Raw genomic sequence first — 15201 nt, 5'->3', positions numbered from 1 at the left:
CAGCTGGAGCGACTGAGCGGTGCCAGGCCAGGTGTGAGCGTCCGTCGGTCCTTCCGTGCCCACGCCGGAGACCAGCCCCGGAGGCCGCCTGGGCCCATTCCTGAGCCCGGCACCATGAAGCAGGAATCCGCAGCCCCTAACACCCCGCCCCGCTCGCCGTCGCCTGCGCCCTCCGCTCAGCACCCCCGGGACGACGGCGATGTTCAAGCACTGTGGATTTTCGGGTACGGCTCCCTGGTGTGGAGGCCCGACTTCGCCTACAGCGACAGCCGTGTGGGCTTCGTGCGCGGCTACAGCCGCCGTTTCTGGCAGGGAGACACCTTCCATCGGGGCAGCGACAAGATGGTGAGCATCCGACTGTGTCCAGGGGAATGAGGGAGATGGGAGATGGGAGCAGGATAGTGGGCGCTGGTGCAGGGCCGATGGAGGGACATGTGTAAACCCGTGTCTGGGGGGTTGTCGCTTAAATGTATGTGCCTGGTGCATCACTGTGATGGTTGGAATCTGTGATCCAGTAGACTCCTGTGTTGATTACCAATCTGGGCCACCGGCCCCTATCTATCTTACTATTTCTCCTGCCTCTATACCTCACTCCCCCACATGCCCCTGCACGAGTGACTCTGAGCCTGCAGAATGGGGCTCTCTGAGGCCTGGACAGTGGGGCGAGGGCTTCCTTGCACTGATGGCAGAGCTGATTTCTAACTTGTCTTATTCAAAATCTTTCTTCCCCTGTAGCCTGGCCGTGTGGTGACTCTCCTTGAAGATCATGAGGTAAGCGCCTGAGTCAAGAGGGGGACCCTGGGGCCCAACCTGGAGGGGTGCAGACAGACAGAGCTCAGAGCCCCTTGGCTGAGAGCTAGGTCTGGCACCTCTCTGGCAGGGCAGAAGCTGGTCTAGCTCAGTGCTTCTCACAAGAATCACCTGAGGAGCTTGTTGAAATGCAGATTTTAACTCAGTAGGATTAGAGTGGGGTCTGAGATGCAGCATCCCTAACAAGCTTACAGGTGATGCCCCTGGTTCCTGGATCACACTTTCAGTAGGAATCCTGTCATCCCTGGGGCTAGACCATCTCGTCAACCTTTAAGAAAGAGCGAGTAAGGGCTTGCGAGTTGCTGACAGATGGCTCCTCGGCTGGCCACCCATGTCCTTTATAGAGCACAACCCTGGGGCCAGGGGCATGCGGGTGGGGTAGGAAGGAGCTATTGTAACTGACCCCAGATGTCCCTGTTTCCTCCTAGGGCTGCACTTGGGGCGTGGCGTACCAGGTGCGAGGCGAGCAGGTGAGCGAGGCCCTAAAGTACCTGAATGTGCGGGAAGCAGTGCTTGGTGGCTATGATACCAAGGAGGTGACTTTCTATCCTCAAGATACCCCTGACCAACCACTCAAGGCATTGGCCTATGTGGCCACCCCACAGAACCCTGGCTACCTGGGCCCTGCGCCTGAGGAGGCCATCGCTACACAGATCCTGGCCTGCCGAGGCTTCTCTGGCCACAACCTTGAGTACTTGCTGCGGCTGGCAGACTTCATGCAGCTCTGCGGGCCTCAGGCACAGGATGAGCACCTGGCAGCCATCGTGGACGCTGTGGGCACCTTGCTGCCCTGCTTCTGCCCCACCGAGCAGGCTTTGGCGCTGGTCTGAGGGGCTGAGCCCCTGCAGAGAGTGCCCATGTGGACATCGGGGCCAGACATCCACTCCAGTGCCCAAGACTGACTTCATACAGTTAGAGCCCACTGGCAGGACATAGTGGGTGGCTGGGGCTTCTCTTTCTAAGCCCCTGCCTGTCTGCAAGCCTCCAGCTCTCCTGTTCAACACTGACTTAACCACTTGAAACTTTATTTATTGCACCATGTTGGTGTGGTGGGCAGGGTGGGGGGCCTGCCCTGGACGCAGGGGCCCTGCTGAGCAGTGGCCCCATCCCAGGCACCTGGAGCCTGGCCAGACTCCCCCCAGTGCTGCTAACCCCACACCTCCCAGGCCTCCACCTTTCCAGGAAGTCTCCAACAGCCTTGATCCTCTGCCCACCCAGACCGACTATTCCATAGCCCTGGAAACTCTACCTGCCAAAGGTCCCAGCATGCCGGACAAGGACAGTGGGGAGTGAGGAGAGGGACCCTACCAGGACAGAGGCCCCTGTCAGCCCTGCTCCAAATCCCCAGGGCAGAGCTGGATCTGATGCCTGGACACAACTGTTTACCCATTTGGTTTTGTTTCCCTGTCCCTCTGTCTGCTGGTCTGTCTGGGCCACTCCTGTCTGTCTGTTCCTGGGAAGCTCATCACTACAGGCCCTGGAACTTTCCCAGTCCGTCCCATGCTATTATCCATAAACCAGTCTCTATCTGTGCTGTGCTGCATGTGGTTCTTTCTTTAGATGAGGGGTTGGAGCGAGTGAGGTGGTGAAGCCATCGAAGGCTCCTGAGGGGGGAAAGGGCTCTCTCTTCCTTTCCTGCCCTCTCTCCCAGGGATGGGGCAGCTGAGCCGCAGGACTACCAGTTACATCACTCCCATGGGTACAATTCACATCTTGGTGCAGGCAAATAGTGCCCCCTGAGTTATGCAGAATTTAGCTCATGCAGCTTTATTAGGCAGCCTTGTGAGCAGTGTCCCTGTCACCAACCTGGGACCCCGTGTCTCATTCTCCCAGCTTCCCTGAGGAGGCTGGCAAGCTTGGAGCTCAAACCTGCTTTTCCTCTAGCTGCAGGGTCAGCTGCTGCCTCTTCCTGACAGCAGGGTCAGACCCTGGGCTTCCTGCTAAAGCATGTGGGTTAGGGTAGGGTGATGACAACTTCTGGGGCAAGGCTGATAGCAAGGACCTGTGGCCTGGAGGACATGGTGTCCCTTTTACTTTCAGGGCCCAAGTGCTCACTTGCTGCCTGGGGCAGTGGTGGTGGCTATGCCTTCTCCATTACCCTGAGCCGCCAGGACTCTTGCCCACGCTGGAATGAGTTGCCGGGTGCCCTGGGCTGCTGCTCGTTCACTCCCTGCCTATCCCTGGATGCTCCTCCTCCCGGTCCTGGCCCTTGGGGGCAGATCCCAGCTCCAGGGGATCAGCCTGGCCCTGAGCTCCTCACCAGGGAGTGGCCCCTTAGTGCCACTCGACTCCTGGACCTGCAGAATGGGGACAGGGACAAGATGACAGGCTTTAGCGGCAGAATAGCTTGAGTGCAATCCAGCTCCCTCCCTCACTAGCCTAGTGACCTTGAGAAAAGTATTCAGCCTTCTGAGCATCAGTTTACTGTGAGGGAGTGGTACCCGAGGAATGACGTATGGGGCCGGCTCTGTGGTATGTGCTGCTGCTGCTTGTGGCTGGTGCCCTGGATTGGTCTGGGTGTCCCTGGCAGGGTCGGCTCTGACCAAGTTGGGCAGCCGTTGTGCCTGGGGAAGGTGCCCATGGCTGGGTTGTGTGCCCATGTCTTGGTGTCCTCGTGTCTTGGCCATTGATGGGAAAAGTGTGGAGTCCAGCCAGGTTCTTCTCGGAGCCTGGTCAGGGCAACACAACAGGAGGAGGCAGTGGGTGGCAAGGAGCCCTGGGCAGCCACCTCCTGAACCAAGGCAGGGCCAGACAGCCAGAGCAGAGCCTTGCTCTGTACTGGGAGTTGAATGGGGCTTGGGAGGGCTGCTTGCCAGGTTCACGTGGGAGGTGTGTATTCGTCAAGCCATTTGTTCAGCAAGTATGTACTAAGTTTCTACTTTGTGCCAGGCACCATTCTAGGCTCTGGGATACAGCAGTAAGGAAATCCTCCTCTTTAAGGATCTTGGAGTCTAGAAACTGAGGATGACATTCAGTGTGAAGTGGGAGGAGAACAGGGCCCTGAGCACCTGCAACAGGCTCCTGACCAGAGCAGGGCAGTCAGGGAAGGCTTTCTGGGGGTGGGAGCCTGAGAAGGAGCTTCTGGGGAACAGAGAGTCAGGGAACACCATGTGCCTGAGGGGGAGGTAAGGTCAGATCAGCTGGCACAGAGCAGCATGGGGCAGGGCACACGTGCTGGACAGGTGGCAGGACTGCATCACTCGGGCTGGCCTAGTGAGCTGTGCTGTGCTGTGCAGGTGGCATTTCTCCGGGGTCACTGGGGTCCTCCAGTGAATTTTGAGCAGGGCAGAGATGTGTTTAAGAGGGAACACTGGCTGCTATGCCTGATTGGAGGAGGAAGAAGGCCAAAGAGAGGCGGGAGAGGGGTGAAGAGGGCCCACGCTGAGGCACGGCAGTGGGAGTGGACTGGGCAATGGGTTAGGGAGCAGTTTAGGGGGAGGTGGACAGGTTTGGCAGCTGGTTAGATAGGCAGAGTGAGGGCAGGGTAGAAACTACAGGCCTGAGCCACCATGCTTGGCTCATTTTTCTTTTCTTTTTTTTTTTTTTTAGAGAAGGGGTCTGGCTCTTGCTCAGGTTGGTCCTGGCATCAAGCAATCCTCCTGTCTTGGCCTCCCAAAGTGCTAGGATTGCAGGCATGAGCCACTGAGCCTGGCCATTGTTTTGTAATTTTTTTTTCATGTCTAACTTAATGTGAGGAGGGTCTTCAAAAAAGTTCATGGAAAATGCATATTATGAAAAAACTATGCATGGATTTCAAAATTTTTTCCACCAAAATAAACTCCTACTAATTTGTTATAACATGCCTAAACAGGATCTAGTTTGATACACAAAGAAAGATAAGACACCAATTTGAAAAGAGCTCCTATCAGAGCAACATGAATTCTGCTAAAATTGAAGAAAGAATAAACAAATTTGTGGTGAATCCCATCACCCAGATAAGAAAGGCAAAAAAAAAAAAAAAAAAAAAAAACTGGTGAGGCTTGTGTGGAAGAAGGGTGAAATCACTGATGCTTTATAAAAAGTTTATGAGAATATGAGAATAATATCTGGAAGAAATCAGCCATTTACAAATGGATAACTCACTTTAAGAACGGATGAAACGGGCCAGGTGTGGTGGCTCACACCTATAATCCCAGCTACTTGGGAGGCTGAGGCAGGAGGATTCTTGAGGCCAGGAGTTCAAGGCCGCAGTGAGCTATGATCATGCTACTACACTCCAGCCTGGGAAATAGACCAAGACCCTGTCTCCATTTAAAAAAAGAAGGGATGAGACAATGTTGAAAATGAAGCCCACGGTGGCAGACCATCCACATCAATTTTTAAGGAAAAAATTAATTTTGGTTGTGCCCTAATTGAAGAGGACCGACAATTAACAACAGAGACAATGGCCAATACCATAGACATCTCAGTTGGCTCAGCTCACACAATTCTTACTGAAATATTAAAGTTCAACAAACTTTCCATTCAGTAGGTGCCCAAACAGTTGAGCCCAGATCAGCTGCAGACAAGAGCAGAGCTTTCAACGGAAAGTTTAAACAAGTGGGATCAAGAGCCTGAAGTCTTTCTTTGAAAAATTGTGGCCGGGCGCGGTGGCTCACGCCTGTAATCCTAGCACTCTGGGAGGCCGAGGCGGGTGGATTGCTCAAGGTCAGGAGTTCGAGACCAGCCTGAGCGAGACCCCGTCTCTACAAAAAATAGAAAGACATTATATGGACACCTAAAAATCTATATAGAAAAAATTAGCCGGGCATGGTGGCGCATGCCTGTAGTCCCAGCTACTCGGGAGGCTGAGGCAGTAGGATCGCTTGAGCCCAGGAGTTTGAGGTTGCTGTGAGCTAAGCTGACGCCACGGCACTCACTCTAGCCTGGGCAACAAAGTGAGACTCTGTCTCAACAAAAAAAAAAAAAAAAAAAAAAAAAAAAGAAAAAAAAAAAAGAAAAATTGTAACAGCTGAAGCGCGGCTTCCCTGGTAAGGTCCTGGAGACAAAGCACAATGGAAGCAGCCGCTACCGAGAGGGGCCGTGGTCCAGTCAAAGCAACAGCGGATCAATCAACAGCAAAGGTCATGGCAACAGCTATTTGGGATGCTCAAGGCATTTTGCTTGTTGACTTTCTGGAGGGTCAGAGGATGATGACATCTGCTTATTGTGAAAGTATTTTGAGAAAATTAGCCAAGGCTTGAGCAGAAAAATGCCCAGGAAAGCCTCACCTTCTCTACCGTGACATGTTCCTTCCTATTCCTCTCATCAAAAAAGGGCGATTTTACCTGAGTTTCAATGGGAAATCATTAGAGATTTGCCTTACAGTCCTGATTTTGTTGTTGTTGGTGGTGGTGGTGGTGTTTTTTTGGTGTTTTTTTTTTGAGGCAGTCTCACTCCATTGCCCTGGGTAGAGTGCAGTGACATCATCATAGCTCACTGCAACCTCAAACATCTGGGCTCAGGTGATCCTCCTGCTTCTCAGAGTGCTGGGATTATAGGCGTGACCCACCACTCCTAGCCCTTGTTTGTTTATTTTTCTAAAGAGACAAGATCTTGCTTTGTTGCCCAGGCTGGTGTTGAACTCCTGGCCTCAGGCAATCCCCGAGCTCCCCGCCCCCCCCCACCTCCCCTTGGCCTCCCAAAGTGCTGGGATTTTAGGTGTGAGCCATAGCACCCAGCAACAGTCCTGATTTGGCTCCTGAGTTCTTTTCATTTCCTAATCTTAAAAAAAAAAATCATTGAAGGACACCCATTTTTCTTCGGTTAATAATATAAAAATGGCTGCCTTGACATGGTTAAATTACCAGGACACTCAGTTTCTTAGGGATGGACTAAATGGCTAGTATCATCACTTACAAAATTTTCTTAGCAGGATAGTGGCCATGAAAGTCAGAATCCGCTAATGAGTGCGTAACAACACACCTGGAGAATCAACTAGCCCTGTAATCTTTCTTTTAATATTTTTAAAAATTAAAAAAAAAAAATCTATAATTTTCTTGAATTTTGATGGAGCTTATGCTGAGAAATAAGGTCTTTTTTTTTTTTTTTTAGGGCATCTGTGGAAAATATATTTTATTTCTTTAATTCTATTTTTTCATGAACTTTCTGAAGGACCCTTGTATATGCCACTGGATTCTAATCTGCTTCTCCATTCAATCTGTTGCAAATGCCTGTATCACATAGCCTCTGGAAAACTCCACTGCACTCTCATGAGGAATGCGAGTGAAAGCACAACCTCTAGGCCGGGCGCGGTGGCTCATGCCTGTAATCCTAGCACTCTGGGAGGCCGAGGCGGGAGGATCACTTGAACTAGGGAGTTTAAGACCAGCCTGAGCAAGAGTGAGACCCCGTCTCTACTAAAAATAGAAAAAATTAGCTGGACGTGGTGGCACAACCTATAGTCCCAGCTACTCAGGAGCCTGAGACAGGATCCTTGAGCCCAGGTGTTTGAGGTTGCTATGAGCTAGGCTGACCCCATGGCACTCTAGCCCGGGCAACAGAGGAGACTGTTAAAAATAAAAATAAAAATAAATAAATAAATAAAGACAACCTCTTGTATTACTATGAAATTGGCCTAGGCAAAGAATTTATGAAGAAGAACCCTAAGGCAATCACAGCAACAACAAAAATAAATGAATGGGACATGATTAAATTAAAAAGCTTCTGCACAGCCAAAGAAACAGTCACGAGAATAAGCAGACCACCTACAGAATGGGAAAAAATCTTTGCATACTACACATCAGATAAAGGACTGATAACAAGAATCTATTTAGAACTCAGGAAGATCAGCAAGAAAAAATCAAACAACCCTATCAAAAAGTGGGCAAATGACATGAATAGAAATTTCTCAAAAGAAGATATAAGAATGGTTACAAACATATGAAAAAATGCTCAACATCCCTAATCATCAGGGAAATGCAAATCAAAACCACAATGAGATATCACTTAACCCCAGTGAGAATGGCCTTTATCAAAAAATCCCAAAACAACACATGTTGGCGTGGGTGTGGAGAGACAGGAACACTCATACACTGCTGGTGGGACTGCAAACTAGCGCAACCCCTGTGGAAAGCATTATGGAGGTATCTTAAACAGATTCAAGTAGACCTGCCATTCGATCCAGCAATCCCATTACTGGGCATATACCCAAAGGGAAAAAGGTCATTCTATAACAAAGACACATGTACCCGAATGTTTATAGCAGCACAATTCACAACTGCAAAGATGTGGAAACAACCCAAATGCCCATCAATACATGATTGGATTAGTAAGCTGTGGTATATGTATACCATGGAGTATTACTCAGCTATAAGAAATAATGAAGATACGACATCTCTATGGTTCTCCTGGAGAGAGTTGGAGCCCATTATATTAAGTGAAGCATCTCAAGAATGGAAAAACAAGCATCACACGTACTCACCAGAAAATTGGTTTCCCTGATCATCACCTAAATACACATCTGGGAACGACACCAATCGGATATCAGACTGAGGTGGGGGGTGGGGGAGGGGATGGGGGTATGCCTACACAATGAGTGCCTTGCACACCGTTTGGGGATTGGTAACGCTTGAAGGTGCTGACTCGGGAAGTAGGGGGTGGGGAAGGGAGGGATAGATACCTACATGATGGTGCAACGCGCACTACCTGGGGAACAGACACACCTGGAGCTTTGACTTGGGGGGAAAGGCGGTACATGGGCAACGTATGTAACCTGAAATTCTGTATCCCCCATAATAAGATGAAATAAATTAAAAAAAAATAATTTTGACTTCACAGACTCCCTGAGAGCCTCTTGGGGACCTTCAGTGGTCCTTGGGCCATAATTGAGAACTCCTGGTATAGAAGCATTAAAAGAAACGTTTTTGTTTGTTCTATTTTTTTTTTTTTTTCAGACAGAGTCTTGGTCTTTTGCCCTGGCTAGAGTGCTGTGGCTTCAGCCTTGCTCACAGCAACCTCAAACTCCTGGGCTTAAGCAATCCTCCTGCCTCAGCCTCCCCAGTAGCTGGGACTACAGGCATGTGCCACCATGCCCGGCTAATTTTTTTTTCTCTATATATTTTTAGCTATCTAAATCATTTTTTTCTATTTTTAGTAGAGATGGGGGTCTCGCTCTTGCTCAGGCTGGTCTCGAACTCCTGAGCTCAAACAATCCGCCCTCCTCGGCCTCCCAGAGTGCTAGGATTACAGGTGTGAGCCACCGCGCCTGGCTGTTTCTTCTATTTTTTATTATTTTTAAATTTTTGTACTTCAGAAGGACTTGAGCAGGTTGATGGGTGGGTGCCCAACTTTGGGTCATAGCATTAAGGGATTTCAGAGTTAGTAGGGACCTCAGATGTCATTTTGTCCATCCCTCCAGGAGGACCAGGAGTCAGTCAGAAGGGTCAGCCAGTTCAATTGCCATGTATTGAGTCTATAGCAGGCACAGGGCCCTTGACCTACAGCTGTAGGGGACAGACAGAGCCACCCTCACACCTGGCCTGGGATAGGGCAACTCTGGGAGCCCAGGGGATGGGACAAAGCTGGCCAGCGCTGAAGGGACCTTAAGGAAGCAGCAGGAACCCGACAGGCGGAGGGCAGGCTCTCCAGCAAGGAGGGCTTGGCACTGGCGAGTGGCTAGCGCACCAGGGGGGAGGCTGAAAGCCGCTTTGGGGTCAGATTGTAGAGGAAATGTTAGACATTCTCTGGTAAGGAAGTTGAGTTCTGTAGTGATGTTTTTGTTTTTTCATGTTTTTCCTCCCACTGAAGTATCTTTAGTTTGTTTTTGTTCTTTTTGTTTGTTTTGTCTTCTTTAACGTAGATGCTAGATGCGCGTCACGTTCGGGCCTGGGTCTGAGGAGGCTTGTGCTCGTGGCCGGAAAGACGGGCTGCAAGGCCTGGTGGCAGACTGCTGTGAAGTTCCAGAGGCCTGAAGGAAAGCCAGGAACAGGGAAGGTGGCAGAGGTGCCTCTAGGCAGCCAGCGGGAGGGCGGAGACTGGGGAGAGCAGGATTTTGCTGAGGGGGCTGCTTGCTCAGCAGGGACACGGACAGTGAGGGAGGACGTGCTGGTCACCAGTGCGGCTGCAGCGCACGCACTTGTCTAGGGCTGGCAGGAAGGACCACGTTCCTCTGGGGGCTGTCATCCCCCTGAAGTCGTCAGAGAAGCAGCGATTGTGGAAAGGACCACAAATGGGGCAGACCCCCTTTCCCCAGGCTGGGATCTGAGGAGGGATGCGGTGTTCCGGGGTGTGAGTCCAACTTCAGTGCCCAAGGCCAGGTTAGGGGAGGCAGTGGTCACAGAGAGCGAATCCCAGAGGGCCAGAGTGGTCCCCACACTGCCCCCCAAGACCCGGTGACCCCCCTCCCCCGCCTCCTGCTGTCCCTGGCCACTCAGCCTTGCTCTGGCTGTCTTCCCACCGCCCTGCCCCTCACACCTCAGCACCCAGCCCTGGCTTCAATGCTGCCACCACCCTGCGGGCTGGCGCCCTCCTCAGTGCCACCTGCCGCCTCTGCCTACCTCCACTTTGTGCTTGGCATGTTGCACTGACTTGATCTACTTGCAGGTCTGTCCCCACGGAGCAGAACCCTCCGAGGAGCACAGTGCTGGGCCCCAGGCAGAGCTCGAGGACCTGTGGGAAATGATCCTTCTTGAATGCAACGTCACACATCACCTTAGAGGGAAAGATCCCATAAAAACCTCAATCACATTCGAGGGTGAGTGCCAAGTTGCCTCCCAGGCTAATATTCAATCTGAATGTTCGAGCGCAAAGCCCAGGAATGCGGGACTGGGAACCACAGGGGCAAGGGCGGACTGGCCAGCCATGGGCAGCCCCAGCATGTGCCTGATCAGGGTGGTGCTGACCCAAGCTGGTGACCGCCATCCTAGGTGAGCCCCTTTCTCTCTCCCTTGATCTGTCTCTGTGAATGCATACCAGGGGAAGGGCTTCCCCTTGCTAGTTCCTCCCACCCTGGTTGCTAAGCTGGAGGGGTGTTTGCACCTCTCTCATGGGGTGGTGCACCCACACCCACCATCTCTCGCAGGGAGAGAAGCTTGGCTTCCCTCGGCACAGTCTAGTGATGTTGGTGACTAGGGGAGGAAGGGGACTCAGGTCAGTAATGTGTTCACCTCTGGCTCTCCCACAGTCCAAGCCTCCAGCCAGGCACTGTCCCTCATGGGGCCCAGTCATGTCCGTGCCAGGCAAAGAGGGTGGCAGGAGACAGGGAGGGGGCTCTGGCTGGGAGGGACGGTGAGTCCATGGATGGGGAAAGCTGGTGACAAGCTGCTCACTTGGGGTGCCTGAGTCATCAGTGCACAAGAGTGTAGGCCCTCACCCATGGGGGCTTCCAGAATAAGGAAGCCCCAGCTCCTGCTCACAGCTCACTCGCAGCCTGAGAACATGACACACACTGAACAGATGGCAGCTGCTCGGACAGAAACCTGCAACCCCCCTGCCACGTGCTGGGTGCCTTCTTACCTCGGTCCCCTTAGTTCCCTCATCTTGAGAATCTCTTCTTTACCAAATTTGGCCTGGCTAATTTGTCGCTTAGACTTCAGGGCACAGTTTAGATGTCACCTCCTCAGGGAAGCCTTCCCTGAAGACCACCAAGGTCTGCCCTGCCATGCATGTCTGACACCTGTGCTTTTTCTCTTGCAGCATTGATCGTACCATGACCTTGTCGGTTCCTCCCCTCCCTCCTTTCCCTTCATTCCTTTTTTCCTTCCTTCTTTCTTTTCTTTCTTTCTTCTCTCTTATTATTTTTTCTTTTTTTCCCATTTTATTTTATGTATCATTTTTTTCACCCTGGACACAGATCCTCCTCATTCTCATCTACCTCCCCAGCTGTCTGTGAGCCCTTGAGTGCAGGGATCGAGTCTGTCACTATGTGTCCCAGCACAGTCTGCACACCGTAGGTGCTCCCTCATGGGGTGAATGAATCATGTTGGTTGAATGGAAAAACCCACTCACCTAGCAAGAGGCAGGCACTGATGAGGGGAGGGTGGGAGCTGGGGGGGTGCTCTGGGCTGTCACCCAGAAGAGGGGCTGTGCAGCAGAGGTGGGTAGGCCAGGTGGGGATGCAGGGGAGGGGAGGAAGCAGACCTGCCATGACCACCCCACATGCGACTGCGGATCAGATGCAAAGAGAGTACTGGGCTGGGAGTCCGGAGGTTCCAGTGCCTCTTTTAAGCTGTGTGTTTTAGGCAGGGCACTTTGACTCTCTGGACCTATCTCCTCAAATGCAAAATGAAGAGCTGGACCAGAAACTAGTTCCTTGACAGTTTTGGTGGCTCCTCCTTTTCAGGAGGGACATGGGCTTAGAGTCAGAGGAAGTGGGTTCAAGAATTGGGGTTCCACTTAAAACCCTGGCTAGGTCACTTAATATCCCTGAGCTGCAATTTCTTCCTGTGGAGGGCAGGACTGATAACCATAACTTCCTCTCCGATTCTTGGGATTAGATACGCTACGAGGTGAAAACACTCTACATACTTTAAAGCACGATGTGAGCCGGGAGCTCCAGGAAACCCAGGTGCAGTCGCTTCGGCAGAGCCAGGGCTGCAGAGGCAGGGCAGCGGGACAAATCCGAGCAGTTCTGCGCAAGGTAGGGAGGCTGTGGCATCCGGCAGTAACTGGCTGTCGGGGCGAATGTCGTGCTGGGGATGGCCTACGGGAGCCTGGTGAGGACATCCCCCACCCCATTCCTGCTGTCGCGTCTGACCCATGGAGACCCTCCTCTTGAGCTGTTCCGTGACTTCATTCTCCACCCACTCACCTGGCTTTTTCTGAGTTTTGACTCCTATCTCAGAAGTAGCCGGGAGTTTAAGTCACCGACCTGGACTGACCCTCCCCTGGCTGAGAGCCCTCCCTCTAAATCCTAGGACACAGACCCCACGCCTCCCCGCCACTGGCTTCCATGATCCACACACGGCTTTGAGCACCTTGCTTTGCCCCAAGTTTTACCCTAAAGCATCCCTGAGAGCCTGAATCTGAGGATTTGGAATGAAAGCATGCTCTTTTTTGAGGTCAAATTTTTTTAATTTTTTAAATTTTTAAATTTGGGATATTAGAGGGGTACAAACATTTTGGTTACATGAAATGCATTTGCCCCACTCAAGCCATGGCTACAAGCGTATCCTTTGCCCATACAGTGTGTCCCATTTCCATTAGCTGTGGGTTTACCCCCCTCCCCCTCCCCCTGCTCACCTCTTCCTCCTTCCCCCTCTCCGTTCTCCCCCTCCCTCCTCCCCCACCTGACTGGCACCCAGTGAGTGTTACTACCATGTGAGCACCTTAGTGTTGATCAGTTAGTACCAGTTTGATGGCGAGTACATGTGGTGCGTGTTTTTCCATCCTTGTGATACCTCACTTGGAAGGATGGGTTCAGTCTGTATCCAGGATAATATAAGAGGTGCTAGATCACTATTGGTTTTTGGAGTTGAGTAGTAGTCAGTGAGATACTCCACTTCTATTCAACATAGTGCTGGAAGTCCTCGCCAGAGCAGTCAGACAAGAGAAGGGAAATAAGGGTGTCTGAATGGGGGCAGAAGAGGTCAAACTCTCACTCTTTGCTGATGATATGCTGTTATACCTAGAAAATCCCAAGGTTTCAACCAAGAGACTCCTGGAATTGATAAAGGAATTCAGTAGTCTCGGGATACAAAATTAATGCACACAAATCAGTGGCATTCATGTATGCCAGTAACAGTCAAGCTGAAAATCAAATCAAAGACACACCTTTTTTTAAACTGTGTTTTTATTGAAGGTTCTTTATGTCTTTTTGGAAAAAAAATTAAAAAATAACAATAAAAAGATATACAACTACTATGTGCCCATTAACAATTCAAAATTAAAAAAATTAAATGAAAAAAATTAAAAATAAGTAAATAAAAGTAGCTTTTTATTATGAAAGGGGAAGAGAATGGACATAGAGTTGTTGGGGAATAGCTACATGTTTGAATCTTGTCTAGGGGTCTGTGTACTGGAGGAAATTAAAATGCTCTGGCACTTGGGACATACGCATTTAGTCATTCAGTATTATACACTGAAAGACACAAAGAAGATAGTAGTATTTTCTCTCAGTGCCTAAGGAAACACAGTTGTCTGGAACACTCAATCAAGGCTTGACCCAGTGACAGTGACAAAGAGGAGAGCCCTTGGGACAAATAGAGCAAGTGGCATAATGAAGACCACATCCTAGCGGGTTGCTTGGGCTTCAACTAGCAGCAACACGGAGCCTCTGGTGTCTGGGAAGCAGTAAGTGGGGCACTGGATCAAGTAGGGTAGTCAAAATAATCTTAAATACATTAGAGAAGACAGTGGACAATGGCCATTTTCCAGGGTGGTCCATGCTAAAAATGCCATTCGATGATGATTCTTTTGGCTATGAGGAGCAGGTCTAGTCCTGCCTCACTTGTAAACAGGTTGTACACACAGGTCAGAATCTCAGGCAGGAGCCTGGAGGATACACGCTCCACAGGGTAGAGGTTAGGGAAAGAGATGGCCTTTCCTTATTTGGCAGGTAAGGGCTCAGAGTGGGATAAGTTGGGTTATCAAAGTAGATGTGACATTGTTTGTGCCCAAGTTTGTGAAAACTGGACATATTAATTGCAGTAGAGCAGAAACTCCATACTCCCGACTGTATTGGAAATCAGGAAATATTTCTTTTCTTCCTACCCTCTCTAAATTTCTCTTATTTTCCATTCTTGTAATAAATGACAAATATTGTCATTGAAATTGAGAGTGGGCCGGGCGCAGTGGCTCACGCCTGTAATCCTAGCACTCTGGGAGGCCGAGGTGGGCGGATCATTTGAGCTCAGGAGTTTGAGACCAGCCTGAGCAAGAGCGAGACCCCATCTCTACTAAAAATAGAAAGAAATTATATGGACAGCTAAAAATATATATAGAAAAAATTAGCCGGGCATGGTGGTGCACGCCTGTAGTCCCAACTACTCGGGAGGCTGAGACAGGAGGATCCCTTGAGCTCAGGAGTTTGAGGTTGCTGTGAGCTGACGCCACGGCACTCACTCTAGCCTGGGCAACAAAGTGAGACTCTGTCTCAAAAAAAAAAAAAAGAAATTGAGAGTGAATCTAGTTTCTGTTTAAATGTCAATGGAAATATGAGAACCTCATACTGCATAATCTATCTTTTCATTTAATAATGTTAATAAAATATCATGAACTTCAGAAAAGGATTTGATTAAAAGTTTCCTGTATTTTTTTCTAAAATAGCAAAAAAGGAAAAAAAAAGCACTATGTGAAAGTTAGTTATTATTGCCTTTTTTTTTTTTTTTTTTTTTGAGACAGAGTCTCGCTCTGTTGCCCAGGCTAGAGTGCTGTAGCGTCAGCCTAGCTCACAGCAACCTCAAACTCCTGGGCTTAAGCAATCCTCCTGCCTCAGCCTCCCAAGTAGCTGGGACTACAGGTATGCGCCACCAT

General features: G+C 50.3%; 1 protein-coding gene across 2 annotated transcripts; it reads left to right on the top strand.

Annotated features, from left to right (window-relative positions):
• Positions 1–2336, top strand: CHAC1 (ChaC glutathione specific gamma-glutamylcyclotransferase 1). Of its 2 annotated transcripts, XM_069461402.1 has the most exons (4): positions 2–345; positions 736–771; positions 1239–1280; positions 1416–2336. In XM_069461402.1, exons 1-4 carry the CDS (start codon positions 115–117, stop codon positions 1638–1640), a joined length of 534 nt encoding a protein of 177 aa, XP_069317503.1. In that variant the 5' UTR covers positions 2–114; the 3' UTR covers positions 1641–2336. The 2 variants fall into 2 exon arrangements, with proteins under 2 accessions (XP_069317511.1, XP_069317503.1); XM_069461410.1 differs by having other exon boundaries at positions 1–345; positions 1239–2336.
• Positions 2337–15201: the final 12865 nt, after the last annotated feature.

This window comes from Eulemur rufifrons, chromosome 2 (genome assembly GCF_041146395.1).
Source record: "Eulemur rufifrons isolate Redbay chromosome 2, OSU_ERuf_1, whole genome shotgun sequence".
Classification (NCBI taxonomy): Eukaryota; Metazoa; Chordata; class Mammalia; order Primates; family Lemuridae; genus Eulemur; species Eulemur rufifrons.
Note: the sequence above shows the minus strand (reverse complement) of the source record. Positions and strands in the feature narration are given on the sequence as shown.

What these genes read in the sequence shown, in the direction of transcription:
- CHAC1 (XM_069461410.1), top strand. Translation starts at nt 115, where the DNA reads ATGAAGCAGGAATCCGCAGCCCCTAACACCCCGCCCCGCTCGCCGTCG. An exon ending in ATCGGGGCAGCGACAAGATG is followed by an intron (nt 346 to 735) that starts GTGAGCATCCGA and finishes CTTCCCCTGTAG; the next exon opens with CCTGGCCGTGTGGTGACTCT. An exon ending in CTCTCCTTGAAGATCATGAG is followed by an intron (nt 772 to 1,238) that starts GTAAGCGCCTGA and finishes GTTTCCTCCTAG; the next exon opens with GGCTGCACTTGGGGCGTGGC.